We start from the raw sequence: 25037 nt of genomic DNA, 5'->3' as shown, positions 1-25037 counted from the left end.
ACATGTGGATCGTTTATAAATATGCATAAGAACATTTTCATTTCTCCTTAACCAGAATTTTCAGTTAATACCAATGAATAACCTTGCGCATTCATCACAGAGGGTTATTGGGTTATTTTTAATACAGATCATTAGACTGACAAAGTTAGGGTCGAGTTTCCAACAGCAAAAACAGCGCTGAAACGGCATATACCTTTAACGATCAATGACACTTTGTCTTAGCGTTTACCAGAAGGGAAATGATAACGTGGTATAACAAAGAACAGTTAATTAAATATGATATATTAAGAGGACAGAAACAAGGATTCTGTCTGTACCACCCGTCACGTGACGTGACGTGCATTTCGGTAAGCGTATTCGAAGTTACTATATATGAAAAAATATGATATATATATATCATTATGCTAATACAATGTTTTAAAGTTAAATCGTAATTTCAACATTATTTTCAACTTATAAAAGTTGTTGAAATTGATATTGTTTTACTTTATTGTACCAAAATCCACCCTTCTTATCATTTTTTACTCATTGAAAATACAATGTCACAAATATTATATGATTCATTGTATAATAAAAATGACTGCGGACATTATCCTCCAGCAGTTTTAAACATAGGTAATCACAGATTACAAAGCTCACCGAGACAAGGCGTCACCCTTATGAGGCATCACCTTTATGAGACCACCTTTATCATATTATATGAAAATCATACTTTATTATCTTGGATATTCGTGGATTCTGTTTTGACACAATATCGAATATCATCTGTTAAAATATTGTATGATAATCATATGTTCATGTGTTAATCAATACAATAATATAAAATTAAATATTGAATCCTATCATACTTACTATATGTATCATATAATACAATAAAATACCGTAATAAACAATGATAAGATATTATATTGTAACGTATGATATGACATTGTATTGTGTTATGCATTATTGCATTTGATCACATAATATAATATCATAATATATAATACAATATAGTGTTATATGATACAATATCATATTACATAATACATCATAACATTGAACAATATGACATTATATTGTATAATATAATATGATACTGTATTGTATGATACTGTTTCATATTTGATACATAATATTATATTGTATCATTTGATACAATATAGTTTGATACAACATTGTATCATATCAAATGATACAATATCATGTGATAAAGTAAAATATTATACAATACAATATTAAATTATATGCATATTGTATCTTATGATACAATAATATGTATTACAATATCATATAATACAATGTCATGTGATATGATAATAATCATATAAACCAATATCATATTATACAATATCGTATGATACGATAGTTTGATACAACATTATACATATAATTCTACATTACAGAAACCAATATCATATTATACAATATCGTATGATACAATAGTATAGAATATTCAATATTGTATCATAGGATACAATATTTTATATTGCAATATCATATGTAACAGTATCATGTGATAAAATAATAAATTAACAATACAATATCATATTATATCATAATTCAATACTGTATTATAATATACATAATTATACATAACAATATCATGATACAATATCATATCATAAAATATCAAAACAATGATAAAATATCCTATCGTAAAATATAACTTTTTACAATATAACATATGATATTATATTGTATCATATTATTACTTATTAGGTTAGTTACTGACTCACTACGGAAATATATTGGGTTGATCAATCTCATAGATGGCGAGGCGAAGCCGAGCCGTCTATGAGATTGATCAACCCAATATATTTCCGTAGTGAGTCAGTAACTAACATAATAAGTGTTTTGTTTTTCCGAGGACTATCAAGCGACACATTTATTCACAAATAGCGATGATCTACGTAAAGCCATGTATACTGGTATACAAGATGCCTAACATCTCGTCCAATTTAACTCATTTAAACTCTTCAAAATTTTCAATCTCACCTTTCAAATATTCTTTAAAAATCCTTGCTTCACCCATGTTTACTTACAATGTTTTGTTGCTATTCAATTTTAAATGTTTTTTCCCTTTCCTCTGCAAAGATTTGAGCAAATTTCGACGCTGACATTCTGTTCTGCTCCAGACAAAACAATGTGACGTCAATATTCTAAGGGCAACTACTCTAATATTTTAAAGAATTACAAAGGGCAACTACTCCAAATACTTTAAGAACTTACGGCATGCGGTTTATGTATTAAATACTATGAAATGTCGAAATGAGTAAGCGAAGCGTCGACCAATGACGACCATATTGCCTAATATTATTTCTAGAGATATATGAGGCAATCACGTGCTACGTTTAAACCAATGAAAATGTGACATTTCAGTCCAAGGGAAAACAATAAACAATAGTGTTTTATATCATACAATACTATATCATAGGAATCATGTTATATCATTTAACAACATACACATCTATCTATCAAGCAGATTTGAGTGAGGTAGGAGTTTTTTTTTAGCATCCTTGATAATGGAGATCAGGCTCTGCATCTGAAGCAACCTCTGCGTTTCATTTATAATATAGTTAAATCAACTATGCAAGCTATCATCAATTAAACATGTGACCTGTTCAAAAAATAATAAACCTCATCCATCATCCAAACCTATGGCTCAGATTCAGCATTCAAGCCTGTCAAGTGCATCACTATCATAAGACGTATCGTCCATTCAAGTTTGGGGAAGTAAGGACCAGTAATAACTAAGATATCATCATAAGAGGCACCAGCAATTAAAACCTTAACCTTCTCCAGCATCCATAACCTATGGCCCAGATTCAGCATCCATGTCTGTCAGGGGCATCAGTATCATAAGACACACCATCTATTCAAGTTTGGTGAAGTTAGGACCTGTAATAACTAAGATATATTTTTAGCACCCTTGATAATGAAGATCAAGCTCTGCATCTGAAGCTACCTCTGCGATTCATTAATATTACAGTTTAATCAACTATGTAAATTTGAAATAGTACTATTATCTATTTAACATGTCACCTGTTCCAAAAAAACTTAACCTTATCCAGCATCCGAAACCTATGGCTCAGACTCAGCATTCAAGCCTGTCAGGTGCATCAGTATCATAAGATGCACCATCCATGGAAGTCTGGTGAAGTTAGGACAAGTAGTAACTAAGATATCATCACAGAGGGCACCTGTTTCAAAAACTTTAACCAGCTCTTAAAACCTTAACTTCCTCCAGCATCCGAAACCTAAGGCTCAGATTCAGCATTCAAGCCTGTCAGGTGCATCAGTATCATAAGTCGCACCATCCACGCAAGTTTAATGAAGTAAGGACCAGCAGTAACTTAGATATTGCTGTCAAAGAGCACCTGCAACAAAAACTTTAACCTGCTCCAAAAACCTTAACCTCCTCCAGCATCTGAAATTTAGGACCCAGATTCAGCATCCCAGTCTTTCAAATCCATAAGTAGGTCCAGACGCATCATCCATGCAAGTTTGGTGACGATAGGACAAGTAATAGCTTAGATACAGGACCTGCAACAAAAACTTAAACCAGGTCCGGACGCCGACGCCGGGGGTATAGCATAAGCTCCCCTTGACTTCGTCTCGGTGAGCTAAAAAGTGTAGTAGAGGCAGATGAAAAAATAAAACAATTGTTTGTTCGGGTAAAGTTATTTTATTTATTCAAAGGATATATATATTTTTGAAATTGTCCTGATGAATTATATCTTTGTAAGGATAACTTTGGCGAGAAAGAAAGAGGGGGCGGAAATATTTAAACATAACAAAGCTATATGAAGTCATAAGGAGTCTGATGGTCAGACTTGCAGGAATTCACGACCTTCTCTCTCTCTCTCTCTCTCTCTCTCTCTCTCTCTCTCTCTCTGGTCAGTCATATATCTTATCTTATCTTATCTTATCTTATATTATATTATATTATATTATATTATATTATATTATATTATATTATATTATATTTGAATGCCTCATGCGGTTCTTATAGGTTAAAAAATGATGATCAACATAATCATAATGTGAAGAAAAGATCGCACCGTTCAGATAGTACAATGTACTATACTTTATCAAATATACATGTATATACCATATATAACAACAAAGTGTCGTATCAAGAAAATATGAAACAATAGATAAAATGTACAGCTTCTTTTGTTTTAATACCAGTATTTTAAAAAATGTACTTTAGAAGTTTAGTTTATTTGTAAATATTACCTGTTCTGAAAAAAAAACCCAAATAATAAATCTTGAATTAGAAAAACTTATATGACCCTTTATTTTATCGGTAATAAGACTGTGAATACCATCTTGCATGATCGTTTCTTCTGGATTCTATTTCTGAATGATGAAATGAGAGACCTGGTGTTGAGATTTTATTTGTATTTCCAATAATAACATTGTTTGAAACAAAGTTGTCAACGTGTCCAATTCCCTGTAATACTGAAGACTAAGAATATTGTAAGAACTCTCAGCGGTTACGTTGTGTTTTAAATGAATCTGTACTTCATGCATGAACTAGCAGTTCTGCGGGCTGCTGCAACACCTTTTAGTCTTTAAATTTATTATGTGCGATGTTCAAAATATAGAAACCAAATTTTCTACATGCAGAAAACGTCTTAAAAAAATCTCGGAAGAATTTCAAATTATCACAAAATCGGCAAAAGCATTTTAAAGGTAGTTATCTCTGTTATCAGAGTATCTATGCACCTTAAAATTTACGATATGAGAGAAAGTGTCTCTGATGTTTTCGTAATACAATGTACATCTATTTATAAAAAAAAATCTTCCTCGACTGCCCGGGATCAATTACCTATGGAGGTTTGTTTCGACGTCCACCTGATTCTATCCTGGGTGAGAGGATCCCACATTTAAATTGTATGACTAAAGACAGTCTCGATCCGTACCGTATGTTTAACCTTTCTTCGTTATTCTAGTAGCAATTCTTTTCAACTTAAAGAACCGTAAATCTTGAAAAATAGTTTGGTTTTTGTGTTGTTTATTTTCATTTGTTTTTTTTTTTTTGGGGGGGGGGGTGTTGTGTTTGTTTGGTTTCTTTTATTTTTATTTTATTTTGCTTATAAAAACTCTCATAATAATTATCTAATCTTAGATGGAATTGTTCCAGTTCAGTTTATGTATGAGGGATGTCAAAATACATAGGAATTAAGATAGAGAAAATCTGTTAAAAATCGTCTGGAAAAGCATTCATCCAAAAGAGCTTAAACTTGAGTGTAGCAGAGGTTATGTCGAATACAAGTTTGATCAAACCATTTCATATATATCATTTGATTTTGCACTTTGGAAATAGTCGATATATATAAGTACTGTATACATGTACTTTAAATCAATATGAGCTGTGTTTTTGTTAGAATTTTATTTTGGTGCCAAAAATATGTTAGTATGAAAAGAATGCATGTAACTTAAACTTTTATGATAAATAAGATTTGAACAAATCATCAATTTTTGTCAAAAGAAAGATTTCTCAGCTATAAGAAATATAGGGCAAATAAATTTTTGTACAGGACGACAATAATTCAATTTTGTACCAATTAAGGCTTCTTGATGGCTAATCCTACAAAGATATGGCTAACAGAAATTTAAAAGCCGTGATATTTTGTGTCATCTTAGCAGAAAATAATATTTTCGTTAAAAAAATTTAAACATGAAAATTGCAGCTCATATTGCTTTAAAATTAATCTCTTAAAGTAGTCCGAGTATCGCACTACGTCATAATACGGATTTTACAATATTGGTTCGACTTTTACAAAGCGTTTTAGATACCCGGTATTGATTTTGCTCTACATCGCTGTTGTAAACAATGGCAATAATAAGCAATTAGAACGGTAATATATGTATTCTATGAGAGATAGAAATGATTAATGTTGAGAAACTCGATTCTGTTAAAGTAAAATGAAAAACGAAGTTTCTGATTAACCAGGATCTCAGGTATGCTTATATCTTCTTCGTTTTGACCCCCCCCCCCCCCGAATTTTTCTTTTTCTTTTACTAAAATCGGTTTAAATTTAGAGACAGAAGCTATTTCGAATTTAATCAATCATCAATTAATTAATGTTTAAATGATATCTAACATTGTCGACAGATCTAGGCAGAAAACTGTAGCAAAATGTGATTTTTACGGATTTTTTCGTCAGGGACTACTTGGTTTTGAGCTTATAGCGTGAAAAGTAATTCGTCAACATATAATTTATTTTACCAAATCTTTTTTCTAAGATGTCAATCTATAGAATAAACACCATGAATTTAAGTTTGAGTCCATAAAAAAGTAAAAAAATTACCAAACGCGATACCAGCATTGCATTTTTTGTATTCTATTTTGATACATCAGGTCCATAAAGCGTACTTACTTACAAAAATTTGCGCAAAATTATTGATGAGATATGGCTTAGATAAATATTTATACTCTATTTTGTATGTTCAGTTCTAATTTTCCCAAAATTGGTAATCATTTTTATGAAAAACGGACGTCTGGCAAATTTCATAATTGTCAATAATTTTCGCAAGGGGGTACACCCGTCTGTGAGGTGATAACAAACAAACTAGCATGTAAACATACATATTTTCTTTTGTATATGTATTGCTAGAATGTATATTTATCATTTAAAGCTAAGCTTTTAATGATTGAGCCCATTTAGTGCCGAGTATAGGACTACCTTAAATTAACGAGCTAGGCCTATCGCAAATCTATTCGGGTTGACCATGTTGACACGCGTACCTGTAGATTTGTCATGTCAACATGTCTCTGGTGGTCAATATTAATTGTTTCCCGAGCTACAGATCTCATTTTTATACACTTTATAGAAGTTTACAGGGGAAAAATGTTTGTTTGTTTGTTAAAAAAAAAAATCAGGATGGATACTTTCTCGAGTTATCGTTCGTTCGCTTTGTTGACCTATGACACTCATCACGTGACAACAACAGTTGTGAAAACTGAATATGGAGGGAAGCAATCGTACTAAACCAACACGACAAAAATGAGGAAGTAAATATTGAATTTAACGAAAGAAGATGGACAATGGCGAGTGGAGACCAGCAGATGACAATTATGGTGTCGGTAAGTGTCTAGATCGTAGGGGAATGATCTATAGCAAATCTATTCACAGTGAAATTTATGCTGAAGTGTGGTTGCATGCGTTGTAAGTTTTTGCAGTACTGTACTCTACAGGAATTGTCAAGATAAACGTCCCGTCATCTTAGCAGGCAAAGTTCCTGACAAAAATATTTATGGCCAAATTTATGGTTTAAAATAATGCACAACCCCTCTTAATACAGCTTCAAATCTTATTTTAGGTTTCTGGGTGAAAAGTTCATTTCAATTTAGTAGTGTCAGTGTGAAGGAAATAAACATATCAAATGTCTAAACAATCATTTAAAAAATCGAGAATTGTAAGAAACTAAGAGAGCATCACAAATTTTTAGTGAAAAGTATCCATATATCAGGGGTCAGCATCAGATTGATAAACACTGTATATCCCAAAGATGTTGAAGGGATATCTACTCGTGTGCGACAAGTGCTTGTCAAGTACCATTTCTTTCTAGTGCATTGTTGCATCATTTTTTATGTATGAAATTATGTTTCGATGAAAAACACAGGCAAGAAATGGTCCTTGGCTAGAATTGGTCACATACCAGTATACTTGTGATGATCATATATTGGTTCTGTACCACTTGTCCAGTGCAAGATAGATAAGTGGGTAGAGCACCTGACTGTAGATTTAGGGGCCCAGGTTCAAATTTCAGTTTGATCTGTCATCTCGATGCATTTGGTGCCATACTTATGCCAACCCCTAAAACTGACAGGTTAACTCTTGCCAGGGGAAAGAGCCCGAGGTGATCTTCGAGGGCGAAGATCAGTATAGAGAAGTCAAGAGGAATATAATGTTAAGACTGGTTTGGATAATGGCTCCAGATGGTTCAGTGGGTAGAGCACCTGACTAGAGATTCAGGGGGTCCAAGTTCGAATTCTGGTCTGTTATTATTTCTCCCATCCCATTACATATTTATCCCAATTTTGAGGGTACAGATATTGATATGTTTTATGGTGCGACCGTTGGGGCGAGCGCAGCAGGTGATCAAAAATGAATTATGATAAATCAATAAAAATAAAAGTAGTGGCGAAAAGTACGCGTAAATGAAAAATGCAAAATAAAATAAATATTCCAATTTTCCAGTAAATTTTTATTATTCATAATTCATAAGATTTTTTATTTATTTATATACCAATCTGATTAAAATCAGATCTTAATAACGCTCCGAAATTCTGATAGTCGCTGAACAAAGTGTAGCGACATCAGAATTTGTCGGAGCGGATAAAAAATCTGATTTTGATCAGATTGTTTATATACTGGTCGCACGCCAGTATAGAATTTATCTCAGATAAAATGTTGTTGATATAATAAAGATTTTAACATAATGTTTTAACATAATATTTACTCTTTTCTTGCAGCAGACATTTTTCTTAAACATATAAAAATTGACTTATCACAGAATCCCCCCTCCCCCGTTTAAAAAGAAATCAAATTTACGTATAAAAAAATTTGTTGATCACATAAGGAAAATCGATCCCCCGGTAACATGTAATACCGTAAATAGTAGTGAAAATAAAGACACTTTTGAGCAGCTAAAGAGCTAAAGGCATACCACGCACTCCCCATTCCTCACCCCGATTAGAATTTTCCTGATTTTGAGAATTTTATTTTTCTTTTTGCTTGTGAAGATTTTTTGAATGATGTTGCCACGCCCCATTTAAAAAAACATTCCTGGAAATTACCGTAAATACAGTGAATAAAATAAATGTGAGCATTCATCCAAATGAGAGCAAGTTACAGCTGTTTCCTATCTCTGAAGAAATGTCTCGATTCGTTAGCTCTGCAAGATTTTGAGAAGATTTTGGTATTTATATTTCAGCAGATTTACAATAACTACTTAGAGTTGTTTCCCCTTATTGTGACGTCAAAGTTCACGTCGGTCAAGTGTAGTCTGTCTCTTTGAAAACACACTAGAAAAAACTACGCGAAAAATATTGATTGTTTACTTAAAAAGCATGATGTTCTGGAAATTACACAATTTATCTGTTTCTCAAAAGTTTTACTTTGATTCTCGCGAGATGGTATCCAGTCTAGTGAGATCGGCCGACATTGAGGAATTGCATTGTGGGTCGAAATTTACTGACTCCGAAAAATTCTGTCGGATCAATGTGCAAGAAATCCATTGTGACGTCACTCGAAAGGACGATAACTCCGTTAGTCTTAAAAGTAATGGAAATTGGCGTTGTGTTATTTACAATGCATGTACATAGTCTTTTATCTTGTTCTCGTGAGAGTGTGAAATGGGAAACCATAATTACAGAGAACTACTGGGAAGATTAAAACAAGGCATTACTGGTCCGATTTACTGACGCCAAAAAAATCCGTTGAATGAATGTGCAAATAGTCCGAATTTTCTATTCACACACGCCTTGCCGGTAGAGCTCGCTTCGCGCCGGCACTGCGCGCTGGCGAGCTGCGCTCGCTATTACTTAAATATTAAACTAAAAGTTTGGACCTGCTAACATTGGTGAAACCAATGAGATGCCCAGTCTGACTTGAAAAACCCATGTACATGTATAACTTGATCATTCTAACATATATGTGCTGTTTTCCTCTTATCTCACCCCAGATTGAAGAGAACAGGGTATTTGTTTCCCTCAGACTGAAATGTCACATTTTCATTGGTTTCAGTAAGGCATAGTTTGTATTTCTATATCCGGCTGGTTAGAGTTTATATTCAGCAATATTTCTGGCCCTTTGCATTCTTATCTCACAGTTCATGTTATTTACTACCGAAATAAGTTCTTTCTATACTTAGTTGCCCATTTGAAATGATGTCACTTTGTTGTCTCCGCTGCAGGATAAAATGGCAGAGTCAAGATTTGTTTAAACCTTTGTAAATTAAATAAGATGAAATAAAATAGCAACAAAATGTTGGAACTGACCATTAATACTGTTAGAAGGTGAAAGGTGAGAATGAGAATTCTGAAGGGTTTGACTGTGTAAAATTGTATGAGATGGAATTTAGACACTTTAAAATATGGATTTGTGGTGATCATCACCTGTAGTGAATAAATGTGTCTCTTAATAATCCTTGGGACAACACAATGCCTATTTGTATTACTGTATACAGGGTTATTTTCGCCCCGTTTTATTTTCGCCCATTAACAATTGCACACGGTTTTGCCCCGTCTTGAATTTGCCCAGATTCAGTTTTGTTAACATTGATATTATTTTCAATATATAATTAGCCCAGTATTAAATTTGCCCTTCGACAACGAGGGTGAAAGGGGCGAATATAAAATGGGGATGAATATTTCCCTGTATACAGTATTACTGACTGACTATGGAAAAATTATCAAGTCATCAGTCTCATAGACAGCTAGGCTCTGCTTCACTATCTATGAGGTTGATCCACAGATACATTTCGATAATCAGTAACAAACAAATAAATATAATGATATTTTACGTCCACTAGGTATTTTTCCCTCTATTTCTTAAGAAAATCAATTGTAAATCATACAGAAACTGACAAGCCAGAAATCTACACATTATTGATTAAACGACCAGTTTGTGTATTAGTATATGCATTCCTATAACTTTGAAACTGCTTACAAATGCATTGTTTAGCTAATGAATTGTCAACTAATTCAAGTTGATAATGAATAATTTTTACATCTGTTCATTGATGTCTCTTTTGTTGTACTTTTTGTGTTGACTTTTTCTAATCAATCAAAGCTATAGCTACATTTATTTGACACAAACTTCCAACTTGTCCAAGTTGCATGATCCCCTTCACTGTATGTATATTGGGAATTGGTTCCTTTTTTGTAACATTCTGGTCAACAATAATGATTACTTTTGACTTTTTCTCACTTTTTCAAATAATAAGAGATAAATGTAAGTAAAGGGTTAAAGCGTTTTTATGCTCATTGGACAAAAGGCTCAAGTGAGCATTTCTGATTAAAATTTGACAATTGTTTGTTGTCATTGTAAACTTTTCACTTTTTCATCTTCTCCTTTAAAACCACTGAGCAAATTTCAACCAAACTTGGCACAAAGCATCGTTTGGTGAAGAGGATTCAAGTTTGTTCGACCAGAATCTTTCTTTATAGGGGAGATAATTTAGAATTATTGAAAATTTATTAGTGGTCTAGAATTATGCTTTCCCAGGCCAAGTGAAATGTCATATGGGGAAAGATAGTTTTTATGATAAACTTGCACTAATGGGAAAGTAATAAATTTTTGGAGTACACTAAAAAAAAAGTAACAATCGTCCTGCACAATCCTACACAATCTCAGTTTGATACGTTTGGCGTATTTTATCTCAGAGACTCATCACTGGTACTTCAGTTGTTTGTTTAATATCGAAACATTCCAGGAAAGATCTCAAAATTACAGAAAGGCTATAAAAACAAATATTGTTTTGGAAAAAATATTTTGTCTACATATGTGATTAAACCAGTATATATTTCAACAAAATAATATTAAACATGTTGCTTTTAAGTGATGTAGTAATTAAGAGTTCACAATGAAAAATAAATAACAAAAAAAGAGTTGTTTAAATTTTTTTTCTACATTTTAGTTTTCAAGTTCTGTTTCTTGTGTTCGATAAATTTGAAAAAAATAAAACATCCATCCCTTGAGGATTGATTATATTGGGACTCAAAGGCTAAAACAACAAAAGAAGCTCAATCTTTAACTTAAAGCAATATGAGCTGTATATTTTAGAATTTTATTTTGCTGCTAAAACCTGCTAGTATGATAAGTCTGCATATAACTTAAACTTTTATGATAAATAAGATTTGAAAACATCATTAATTTTTGTCAAAGGAAATATTTCTCTTCTAAGGAATATATAGCAAATCAATTTTTGTACAGGACGACAATAATTCAATTTTGCTCCAAATAAGGCTTCTTAACGGCATTTTCCACAAAAATATGGCTAACAGAAATTTAAAAACCATGATATTTTTGTCATTTTAGTAGAAAAGAACATTTTAGTAAAAAAAAAATTCAACATGAAAAATGCAGCTCATATTGCTTTAAGAATGTGTGGAGAAAAATCTGTTTAAACAGTATGTACTCTACTAAGTTCTCTAGATATTTTATAAATGATAATGTAAAGACAGTCTAAAGCTTTTCAGATCAGTTATGGCTATTGTTGTGTTATTAAGAAATCAATTTTACATCAATTTGATATAAAATTTAATTACGAAAGATCAGCTGCTGTTAATGTCCATTTAAGGTTGCATCTAAATTATTAAAATAATCTCATAAGCGTTGGAACCAGGGGGCTAGGACCCATTTTATAAAGTTAGACATAACCTTAAAGATAAAAAAAAAATTTTCGCTGGTCAAGATTTGTGGTAAATCTAGCACCCCCTTCCACTTTCAATTTGCTTCCGACACCACTTAATCTGTATAACTGATTATAAGCTCACCAGAATTGAAGGTTCAAGCGAGCTTTTCTGATCACCTGTTGTCAGTCGACCCTCCATCTGTCAGTCTATCCATCTGTATGTAAACTTTTCACATTTTTTACTTCTCCTCTAAAGCCACTGGGTCAAATTTAACTATAAAGTTGGTACAAAGAATTCTTATGGGAAGGGGATTCTAAATTGTTCAAATGAAGTGTGAATTACCTTTTTAAGAGGGAAATAATCACATTAACTTCTATACAATTTTATTTTGTATAATGTTTAATCATCAGACCTTGTACATTATTCTCTTTTGAGAAGTGGACAGGCATAGCTATGTAGGCTATGCCTGTCCACTTCTCAAAAGAGAATACTTGTACATAAGAACTACATGTACATGACATCAGGGAGATGTACTAAATATACTCAGATATATGGTACCATCAGGATTTCTTTTCATATAGCAGTGACCAGACCTGGGGTAATGGTAATGTGTAATGCATTGTAATCCTTACATTTATAAAAAAAAAACAAATGGGATGTAATGTGCAATCCACCCTTTTTCAATTACAAGTACCAGTAAATGCATTACTTCTGTAAAAAAGCCATTAATGATTGACTGTTACTTTTTAATTTACATTTGAATTACATTTTAATTAGCATAATTTTCATATTTTACGAAATAATCTGATACCTTTTCAATGTATATGATCATAAATTTGAAATTCATTTTTTGAGATAGATTATAAAGACTTTTTTTATTGGTTGCATGCATATGTATTTATTGCCTTCTATAAGCTTTAAAAGAATTTTGAATAGTAGATCTTTTTAAGAAATTGTGAAATCAATTAACAGAAACTATTTAAAAATTAAAAGAAATATAATGAGTGATATCAGATCAAAATCATTTACTCAATAATTGTAGTTAAATTCCAAAGAGATAGCCCTAAACAAATAATACTTGTTTACTTTACTCAGCTCTGACCACTTTTCAGCATAAAACTCTAAGTATTATCATATGTTTATCACTTTGCAAACTTCACTTTGCTGAAATGTTTCCTAAAAATAGAAACTTTTTGGCAAAATGTAAACATTGTCCAGCTTTTATTTCTGGATGATTTAAGAGTCACCTCAATCCTATGTCAAGTGTGTTCAGAAATTGTCTCTTTGATTTTTTTCCTTCTTGTAATGTGTAATGTAATTCATTACTTTGGGAAAGTAATTGTAATTTAATATATTAATTACTTTTATGAATGAAAGTTATAGTAATGGTGATTGGAATGAAAAGAATATTAATATAATTCCAATTCAATCATTTCATTTCAAAGTAATTGACTATATCTTTGTAGAAAGCAGCTCAGTTGCTGTTGAGCACCATTACACAACATTTAATTTTAATATAAACTACCATAAACTGTTAGCAAGAGATCAATTTTGTTCACGGGATTTCAAATACATATAATTTAAGCATTTGGAAAAATTTAATTGTCCCTATTTCATTGCAGTGAATGCATGACTACTGAATGTTTAAATTTCACAGATATATAAATGAAACTGGTAAAAATTTGCAGCTTGTAAAAATGACCATTATATGTTAGGTATTTATTCTTTAAAATACCAAGAAAGTATCATTTGTTGGCATTGTAGAGTTTGTTGTTGGTAAGCAGTTTTGAGTTATCAGATTTATTCAATGCAGCGACTGATGAAAACAGCAAAGAGAATTTGAATTTAAAATGAGAGAGAAATTGAATGATACTAGTAAATAATTATGATGACTATTCTCCATGGGCAAATTGCATGTAATCTATACACTGTATTACTGTAAATGTGGGGTAGATAATATAGCAATAGTGCATGTGCTTATTCATCTTTATTTTACATAGAAAAATGCACAGAGGTACAAAAAATCTGATTTTATGATGTGATTCATATAGTTCACCAGTTGTCCAGTCCAGTCAGTACTGTATGATGTAAGAATATTCCTATGTATGGATGGCCATTACATTCTCTCTGACAGTGTAATGGCTGTCCTATTCAGACAAGTTCCTGTAGCGGTGTGTTTGTCCATCTGTCTGCATGTGTATAGTCTTTCAGTCATTCAGCCTAAGCATGTATTGAAACATGTTTTCAAAAATCTAGTTATTGGTTCGACCATGTGTTATTTGATGGGTATGAGTTCCCATGCTCTCAACGATAGCATGTATATTGAAATCTGAATGAGCAACATGCAAATCCTTTTGGGAGGAAGATTTCTGGCCACGGTGAAAATCAACCACATTTTCAGATCATATGGCGATAAAACCGGAAAATTCAAGTGTTTTAAGTAGGGATAATCCACACATGATACTTTCACTTCATTCAACATTTTATTGTTTAAATGTACTTCCTGGTCTTGCTTAAAATGAAATATACAGTGCTTGTTCATTTTTTTGATGTGACCATTTCTTTATACATTGAATGGACTTGCGTATCATATTGGTTTGAATTGTTCACATTTTTCTCGTTTAAATTAATGCACCCACTAACAGTCCTATTAAAGATGATAATATAATTTATAACGTGTACAAGGTCACTTGCATGTACATGGACTTCCTCATTCAATGTAGATCAGGAAAAAGTAATCGCAAGTTTATAGCTTTGAATGAATACTTGTACGTGTCATTAGATCTGAACCAGCTATAAAAAAACTGAGGACCTTGAAATACGTATTATCAGCAAATGAAATGCCTGGAGAGCTTGGAGTGGTTGTGATGTAGTGTTTTGTGATGTTTGATTGGGTGTAGCACAAATAATGGTTATGTTAGGCTGAGTAATAGACTAATTAGTTTCATGTGATCTAATTTTCATATCAAAATTTGTCCTGCATCTTTAATATTATTGTAAACCTCTCCAAATTTATGGCACTGAATGTCACCTATTAACTCATTAAGCACAGTTTATAATTCAGAGTGAAATCAATTTTTTCCAGCCCCTTTCTTCTAATGGGTACATGAAAAACTAAAAATAAGGAGGACTTTTTTCAAAAATTTGATAGGAAGTAGATATGATACCTATAATTATGTATTATCAAAACTTTTGCATAAATTCTCTCATGAATTAAAGTACAAGTGAATACATACAAGGCTTCATGAATTAAAGTACAAGTGAATACATGCAAGGCTTCATGAATTAAAGTACAAGTGAATACATGCAATTATTAACCTATCCCAAGGGGACTTGTGGGTAAAAAATCAAAAAATTAATGTAATTAAATCTTGATAATCTTCTTTTCTTCTTTTTGGCATCTTGCAAACTATAATCTACTTGTAAGGGACAATTCATTGGGCAAATTAGTGGACAAGTTAGGTCTTTCCTCTACCATTTGTTGCTAAGTTGCTTAAGTATTAATGTATTTTTGTTAGAAAAACAGTAAAATTGCAACCAAAAAATACCACATGGATAGAAACAAATCCACAACCTTCAGAGTTGTAGTCGAGCATCCTGAGATTTATAAGAATGGCAGGTTTATCATAAATTGAGTCAATATCATACATTAATTGGTTCAAGAACTAGTAAAACTTGGTTGGGCAATTTCCATCCCTTTACTTTATAACTATATGTATGATGATAATTTTCTTGAAAAATCAGAGATTACCACCCCAAAACCTTACAGATTCTTTATGCTGAAGTAAAAATGCACTGATTAGTGAGTTGGACAAGAGCCTTTGGGATCAGTCGCACCCTTTTCGTCCCTCTTCACTTGGAGATGGTTTTGCCCCATCTTGAATTCACCCAGACAAAGTCATGTTTAAAAGAGAGATAATTTGAGATTTTTGAATTCGTACAGTTTTAAATTCACCCACTGACAAGGAGAGCGAAAGGGGGGCAATTAAAAAGAGGGCAAATATTATTTTCCAGAATACAGTAGTTGGTTATGAAAAGCAGTTGGAACTCCACCCCTTAACCTTACATTTGTATGGATAATCAGAATGACTGGTTAGACAAATACTGCCAGGGTCATCCCTACCTTCTTCATTTTATGAATGGTCTTAATACTTTAAAATGGTTGTGGTCCCAACTTATGCTCACATATGTAATAATAATTAGCTCACCTGATTTTGTCAAAATTCTTGAGCTTCACAAGTTTGATGAAGGTTTATATCCCATTTGATTTAGATCTTTTTTAGAACTGCAATGCTCAATATGAGAATGACTATACTGTGACAAAAAGGAATCATTGATAAACAGTATCTAGGGAAAAAATTATTAGGGCCCCGCAAGGATTTGCGGGTGCCCTATAGTAATCACTCTGTCTGTCCGTCCTTCTGTCCGTCCGTCCGTCTGTCACTCTTCCGTCCACAAATTTCCTGTTTTTTTCTAATAACTTTTTTTATGGTTGCCCAATCAAGTTCAAATTTGGTATGGTAGTTCAGTAGGCAGAAATACATATTTTGATGCTAAGTTTGGTTCTCTATGTCTTCTGGTTTGGAGCTGGGGTGGTGGGGTAGATTCCTAACTATGCATAAGAATGAATGGGCAAAGAGAGATAACTGCTGAGAATGAATGGGCAAAGAGAGATAACTGCTGAGAATGTTACCGAAGGCTGTGCAATATTTGTCCTTTGGGATTAATTAACCTTCCACAGGAAGAAAATCCTAAGCTTTATCTTTATCTGTCACATTGAGATTAATTACTGCACTGCCTGTGTCTGCAAATGAATTAAGGTCAATTTTGAATGATGTGTAGTATTGTGTACATTCTTTGAAATATGGATTTAAAATATAATATTCATATTTTATTTTGGTTAAAATACCGTACACAATGATTTATGATAATTTTATTGAATTCTAAAATCAAGATATATATTAAGATATCCTTTTTCACTATTTTATTTTTTGATTATTTATTTTATTTTTTTTCTGCCTTAATGCTGTTAATTTTAACAGGTAATCAGATAACCCCATTCTGTCATTTCTGAAAAAAAAATTCTTATTGTAAATTTAGAAGAAAAGGATGAGAGAGCAGAACAATTAATCCCCTGGGATTAATTATCTTGCCTGCTGCAGAAAATTTAGAGGCTTATCTCTATCTGTCATATCGAGATTAATGAACATCTTTGTCTGCACTGATGTTTGTTTTCAAGCAAATTAAACTCTCATTCCATGAGCTGCACCCTAATATTTTTACCCCTCAGTTTAAAGGATGGTATTTGATAAAGAATATATTGCATTCTAGTCCAAATACTTATATTCTGTAAAATAAAAAAAAATATATGAATTAAAATAAATAAATATTAAAAAAAAAATATTAGATATCAGTTTTTTCATTCTTTTTTTTTTCTTTTTTAATGGATGTTTTGGTGTTGTTGTTGTTTTTGGTTGCTATGTTTATATTAAAGGAAACTTAAGAATAGTACCTGAAAATGTTCCTTCTGTAAGCCCTGATTAAATTCAATAAATGGATCAGAGCAGGATAATTAATCCCCTGAGATTAATTATCTTGCCTGTTTCAGAAAATCTAAGGTCTGTCTTTATCTGTTATATATGTATTACCATACACATGTGTCTGCAAGTGATGTTTGTTTGAAGTTGAGGCAAAGCCTACGTATCATTGCATTGGTATCAATTCTTTGTTTTTTTAACAAATTTTATTTCATCCCATGTTAACCCCCTTTATCCCGTGGATATGACTCATTGGATATTTTTTTGATATCCCACAGTTGTGACTTTACAATGGGATTTGCGTAGGCATAATGAAGTAAAATAATGTGGAGTTTTATAAACAGTGTAAACATTGATTGTGGTGTATAAAACATGGGATAAATAGAATCTCATTTGTAGTATAATATGATTTTTATCCAACTTGTGTGTTTTATCCCCTCACTAAGGCTCAAGAAAAAAACACTTTAATTGTTGGATGAAAATCATATCCAACTACAAATCACGAGATCCTATATATTCCAGTTCTTTACATCTTCTGCCGGGCATTTATTTTTCATCATTGTTAATATAAAGAGGATGGAATTCAAAGTTTTTTTCACTTCTCTATATTAATTGTCATAGCGGGGCCCTTCCTGACTGGTCAGTTTTCTAGTTTTTTATAAATACAGGATTTGTTAGTCAACATTGTCCATATTTTTTTTGTATATGACTCTGTAAAGCTGATTTTATGATGTCTATTGTTGCTTAGGTGAGCAATGTAGCCCATGGGCCTCTTGTTGCACTCACTAAATCCTTGATTTAAATCATGTATCTTGTGCTTATTGTGGAATTTGACCATATCACATTTATAATAATTAATGAATGATTCTGATAATGTTACATAATTTTTTCTGAAATGAAGTTGTTTCTGAAAATTTAACATACCAGTAGTTTGTCATCTTATTTTCTTACATTGGTTTGTAATATTTTCAGCTATATGTACCTACAAACCAAGAGTGGAGAAAGGCTTAAGTCTAAATGTGGGGGAAACAGTTCACATACTGGAGGAGTATGGGGGCGAAAATGGTAAGTAAAGTACCAATACCAGGGTAGGGGACTATAGAGTCTGGGAGAGTCAGATCAAATACCTAAGGAGTGTTACTGTGTAGATTCGTACGATGCTTAGGAAATTCTTCTGAAACTGCATCCGTCATGTGCAGTATAATTGGGGTGAGGGAATGTTGGCATTGAGGTACAAGTAATAAGGTTGAGGCGCGCTGTGGGCCGTAAGGTAAAAACGAAGGGTAGGTGTCCCATATTTCCTAAGGTCCACACATATGCAATTCCGAAGAAATAAAAGGCAGTTGATGCAGGATTCCGAATTTATTGGACGAGACTCAACAATGGCAACATTACAACAATTTAACAGACAGGCATGTTACAAACAAGTTGGATATGGCCAGTAGTGGCCTCTGGACTCAAGACTCTTGCTGAGTCGGTTGTGCAGGCTGGCCGCGGAATCCCGGACTGCTGATTGACAATTGTACACAACTATAAATAGGAATCTGAACAATGAGTGAAAATTGACAGGTGATGACATAAGTAAGCTGAGTGAAAGATTGACAGATATAAAATAAAAATAATTTAAACAACTCCTTGGCAGTTTTTGAGACATAACACTGTCTCTTTGAAATCACACAAAGTGTCAATCACTAATTCAAATAAGTAACTTTGTACGAAATAAACTGTGAGAAAATATTACAAAACAGATATTGAATTTAAAAAGTAATGTCCAAAATAAAGTTATTAATAAACAGTGAATTTTGCACAGTGATCGTAGTATGGGGAAGACCATAGAGACTACTGGCATAGAATAGAGAGAAAAAGGATGCGCATTGGAGGAGTGGGAGTGTTTCTGATGAATCATTGGATGAGGATAGTTCTTATTCAATAGGATAATGAGGAAATGTGCATGATAAATATGTTGTTGTAGTAGAGGACAGCTCATATTATTATAGAAAATTGTAGTGTAATGATAAATGCAATAACATATGGTAAAAGACAGCCCACATGCTGGAGGAGGATAATGGTGTTATGATGAACAAAATAGTATATTGAAAAGGACCATCCAAATATGATATATACAATGTAAGATTGTAGAGGACAGTGATTATACTAGAGGAGTATGGTGGTGTTTCATGATAAATAAAATAGTATATTGTAGATGGCATCTCAAATACTGGAGGTGTATGGAAAACAAAAGCATTTGTAAAGGAAAGGTCATATACTAAAGGAGTATGGGGTGTTATGTTGATATATACAAGTACCGTATTTTTCGGGGCATATGCCGATGTGGGGCATAGGCCGAATTGCTCATTTTCAGACAAAATTCAGGAAAAATCCATAGACTAGCCGAATTGGGGGATAGGCCGATTTTCAATCGATGATTTCTATGGTGAAAGTATGACCGCTGCATGATGAAGGAATTTAAGTTGACGTATTAAGTATATACTTTCAGAATATCGATGTAGAAAGTCAAAAGAGTAATTAAAGTTATTAAATTTGCTTAACATATATATTTTAAACATTTAAAAAAAATATAATTGTGTTTTGTGGCTGTTTGGTCTCTTCCGTATTCGTCGGTATATATCGTTAGGTATCGTAATGTTACATAATGTAAATTTAATTGCAACACCAAACTCCGTGGTACTGTCTGATAGAACTAAGTATGATATTTTACCAAACCTTTTATATTTTTATTAAAACCTTACAGCTCAATTTCATTTAATCAAGTAATACTTTGAAAGCTACTTGTAGATCGGGGTATGGCGTCCATTAGCTCAACACGTGGTTTCATATTCAAATAGAGTTATCCCCCGTAATCGCATGAATGAGAAAACGAAATACCACACATAAAATATTTAATTTGTGTTCTTTTCCATTAATAAATTAAAAAGTGACTTGCCGTTATGCAAAGAAGTTGTAATGTTAAAAACACAATTAATGCGGTGAGGTGTAAGGGTGTACACTACGTGCCCCCAGGCTGTGTTTTAGTCACGGGTTTCACACCTTTGTATATACACACGACACCAGAATACCGTTATTTCATCCAACAGAAAATTAACTGTAAAAACACAAAGCATTGATTTATTCTGCACCCAAGACCAGTGATTCCCACGAACGCAGACATGAAGAAATTCACAAAAGTTCCGTCATATTTCATTCTACCCAGTTTCGTTTTTTTTTTTTACTACGCATTAATAGTTTCCAGGGTTCATACGTGAACGTGGGGGAAAAATTCTTTTGATTGGGGTTGTAAAGAAATACCTCGTACAGTACTGTACATTTAATTACTCGCAATGTCATTACAAAAATTATCAACGGGACAACTATCAGAGACGTATATACTAACGGGCTCTGTTATATCTATGTATCTGCAACTATCGAACAATAGTTCAAACGGACGAAAAAAAAAAACAACCCTGATGATAAACTGCTAAAAACAGTGGATTTTAAATTTGACTGTTTAATTTTTTCAACTTTGAGCCTATGATTAGCCGATCCCGGGGGATAAGCCGATGCTCGCGCATTGGAGTAAAACAATACCGGCCTATGCCCCGAAAAATACGGTATATTATAGAGGACAGTTCATATATTAGAGGGGTATGGGGTGTTGTGAAGTTATATACAAGTATATTGTAGAGGTCAGTTCATATACTAGAGGAGTATGGGGTGTTGTAATGATATATATACAAGTATATTTTAGAGGAAGGTCATATACTAAAGGGGTACGGGATGTTATGATGATATATACAAGTATATTGTAGAGGGCAGCTCATATACTAAAGGGGTATGGGGTGTTGTGATGTTATATACAAGTATATTATAGAGGACAGCTCATATACTAAAGGGGTATGGGGTGTTGTGATGTTATATACAAGTATATTATAGAGGACAGCTCATATACTAAAGGGGTATGGGGTGTTGTGATGATATATACAAGTTTATTGTAGAGGGCAGCTCATATACTAGAGGAGTATGGGGTGTTGTGATGTTAATACAAGTATATTATAGAGGAAAGCTCATATACTAGAGGAGTATGGGGTGTTATGATGATATATACAAGTATATTGTAGAGGGCAGCTCATATACTAGAGGAGTATGGGGTGTTGTAATGATATATACAAGTATATTGTAGAGGAAAGCTCATATACTTGAGGAGTATGGGGTGTTATGATGATATATACAAGTATATTATAGAGGAAAGCTCATAAACTAGAAGAGTATGGGGTGTTGTGATGTTATAAACAAGTATATTGTAGAGGACGGCTCATATACTTGAGGAGTATGGGGTGTTATGATGATATATACAAGTATACTGTAGAGGGCAGCTCATATACTAGAGGAGTATGGGGTGTTGTGATGTTATATACAAGTATATTATAGAGGAAAGCTCATAAACTTGAGGAGTATGGGGTGTTGTGATGTTATATACAAGTATATTATAGAGGACAGCTCATATACTAGAGGGGTATTGGGTGTTATGATGATATATACAAGTATATTATAGAGGAAAGCTCATATACTAGAGGAGTATGGGGTGTTGTGATGTTATATACAAGTATATTATAGAGGAAAGCTCATAAACTTGAGGAGTATGGGGTGTTGTGATGTTATATACAAGTATATTATAGAGGACAGCTCATATACTAGATGAGTATGGGGTGTTATGATGATATATACAAGCATATTGTAGAGGGCAGCTCATATACTAGAGGAGTATGGGGTGTTGTAATGATATATACAAGTTTATTGTAGAGGAAAGCTCATATACTAGAGGAGTATGGGGTGTTGTAATGATATATACAAGTTTATTGTAGAGGAAAGCTCATATACTAGAGGAGTATGGGTTATTATGATGTTATATACAAGTATATTGTAGAGGAAAGCTCATATTCTAGAGGAGTATGGGGTTTTGTGATGTTAATACAAGCATATTGTAGAGGGCAGCTCATATACTAGAGGAGTATGGGGTGTTGTAATGATATATACAAGTATATTGTAGAGGAAAGCTCATATACTAGAGGGGTATGGGGTGTTATGATGATATTTACAAGTATATTGTAGAGGGCAGCTCATATACTAGAGGGGTATGGGGTGTTATGATGATATATACAAGTATATTATAGAGGGCAGCTCATATACTAGAGGGGTATGGGGTGTTATGATGTTATATACAAGTATATTATAAAGGAAAGCTCATATACTAGAGGAGTATGGGGTGTTATGATGTTAATACAAGTATATTTTAGAGGGCAGCTCATATACTAGAGGAGTATGGGGTGTTATGATGTTATATACAAGTATATTATAAAGGAAAGCTCATATACTAGAGGAGTATGGGGTGTTATGATGTTAATACAAGTATATTGTAGAGGGCAGCTCATATACTAGAGGAGTATGGGGTGTTGTGATGTTATATACAAGTATATTATAGAGGTCAGCTCATATACTAAAGGGGTATGGGGTGTTGTGATGATATATACAAGTTTATTGTAGAGGGCAGCTCATATACTAGAGGAGTATGGGGTGTTATGATGTTATATACAAGTATATTATAGAGGAAAGCTCATAAACTTGAGGAGTATGGGGTGTTATGATGATATATACAAGTATATTGTAGAGGGCAGCTCATATACTAGAGGAGTATGGGGTGTTATGATGTTATATACAAGTATATTATAGAGGAAAGCTCATAAACTTGAGGAGTATGGGGTGTTATGATGATATATACAAGTATATTGTAGAGGGCAGCTCATATACTAGAGGAGTATGGGGTGTAATGATGTTATATACAAGTATATTATAGAGGTCAGTTCATATACTAGAGGAGTATGGGGTGTTGTAATGATATATACAAGTTTATTGTAGAGGAAGGTCATATACTTGAGGAGTATGGGATGTTATGATGATATATAGAAGTATATTGTAGAGGAAAGCTCATATACTAGAGGAGTATGGGTTGTTATGATGTTATATACAAGTATATTGTAGAGGAAAGCTCATATTCTAGAGGACTATGGGGTGTTGTGATGTTAATACAAGCATATTGTAGAGGGCAGCTCATATACTAGAGGAGTATGGGGTGTTGTAATGATATATACAAGTATATTGTAGAGGAAAGATCGTATACCTGAGGAGTATGGGATGTTATGATGATATATACAAGTATATTTTAGAGGGCAGCTCATATACTAGAGGAGTATGGGTTGTTATGATGTTATATACAAGTATATTGTAGAGGGCAGCTCATATACTAGAGGGGTATTGGGTGTTATGATGATATTTACAAGTATATTGTAGAGGGCAGCTCATATACTAGAGGGGTATTGGGTGTTATGATGATATTTACAAGTATATTGTAGAGGACAGCTCATATACTAGAGGAGTATGGGGTGTAATGATGTTATATACAAGTATATTATAAAGGAAAGCTCATATACTAGAGGAGTATGGGGTGTTATGATGTTATATACAAGTATATTATAAAGGAAAGCTCATATACTAGAGGAGTATGGGGTGTTATGATGTTATATACAAGTATATTATAAAGGAAAGCTCATATACTAGAGGAGTATGGGATGTTATGATGATATATACAAGTATATTGTAGAGGAAAGCTCATATACTAGAGGAGTAAGGGGTGTTATGATGTTAATACAAGTATATTGTAGAGGAAAGCTCATATACTAGAGGAGTATGGGGTGTTATGATGTTAATACAAGTACATTGTAGAGGGCAGCTCATATACTAGAGGAGTATTGGGTGTTATGATGATATATACAAGTATATTATAGAGGACAGTTCATATACTAGAGGAGTATGGGGTGTTATACAAGCATATTGTAGAGGACAGCTCATATACTAGAGGAGTATTGGGTGTTTTGATGTTATATACAAGAATATTGTAGAGGGCAGCTTATATACTAGAGGGGTATGGGGTGTTATGATGTTAATACAAGTATATTGTAGAGGAAAGCTCATATACTAGAGGAGTATGGGGTGTTATGATGTTAATACAAGTACATTGTAGAGGGCAGCTCATATACTAGAGGGGTATGGGGTGTTGTGATGATATATACAAGTATATTGTAGAGGACAGCTGA

At 33.0% G+C, this 25037-nt stretch overlaps 1 protein-coding gene across 5 annotated transcripts in view; it reads left to right on the top strand.

Annotated features, from left to right (window-relative positions):
• Nucleotides 1–6921: 6921 nt before the first annotated feature.
• Nucleotides 6922–25037, top strand: part of LOC128157822 (dedicator of cytokinesis protein 3-like) — a 59613-nt gene continuing 41497 nt past the window's right edge. For all 5 annotated transcript variants that reach the window (XM_052820461.1, XM_052820460.1, XM_052820459.1 and 2 more), the window contains exons 1-2: nucleotides 6922–7078; nucleotides 18865–18957. In XM_052820461.1, coding sequence (XP_052676421.1) covers nucleotides 7033–7078; nucleotides 18865–18957 — 139 coding nt within the window. In that variant the 5' untranslated portion in view covers nucleotides 6922–7032. The remainder of the gene's footprint in view (nucleotides 7079–18864; nucleotides 18958–25037) is intronic.

This window comes from Crassostrea angulata, chromosome 8, assembly GCF_025612915.1.
Source record: "Crassostrea angulata isolate pt1a10 chromosome 8, ASM2561291v2, whole genome shotgun sequence".
Lineage (NCBI taxonomy): Eukaryota > Metazoa > Mollusca > Bivalvia > Ostreida > Ostreidae > Magallana > Magallana angulata.
Note: the sequence above shows the minus strand (reverse complement) of the source record. Positions and strands in the feature narration are given on the sequence as shown.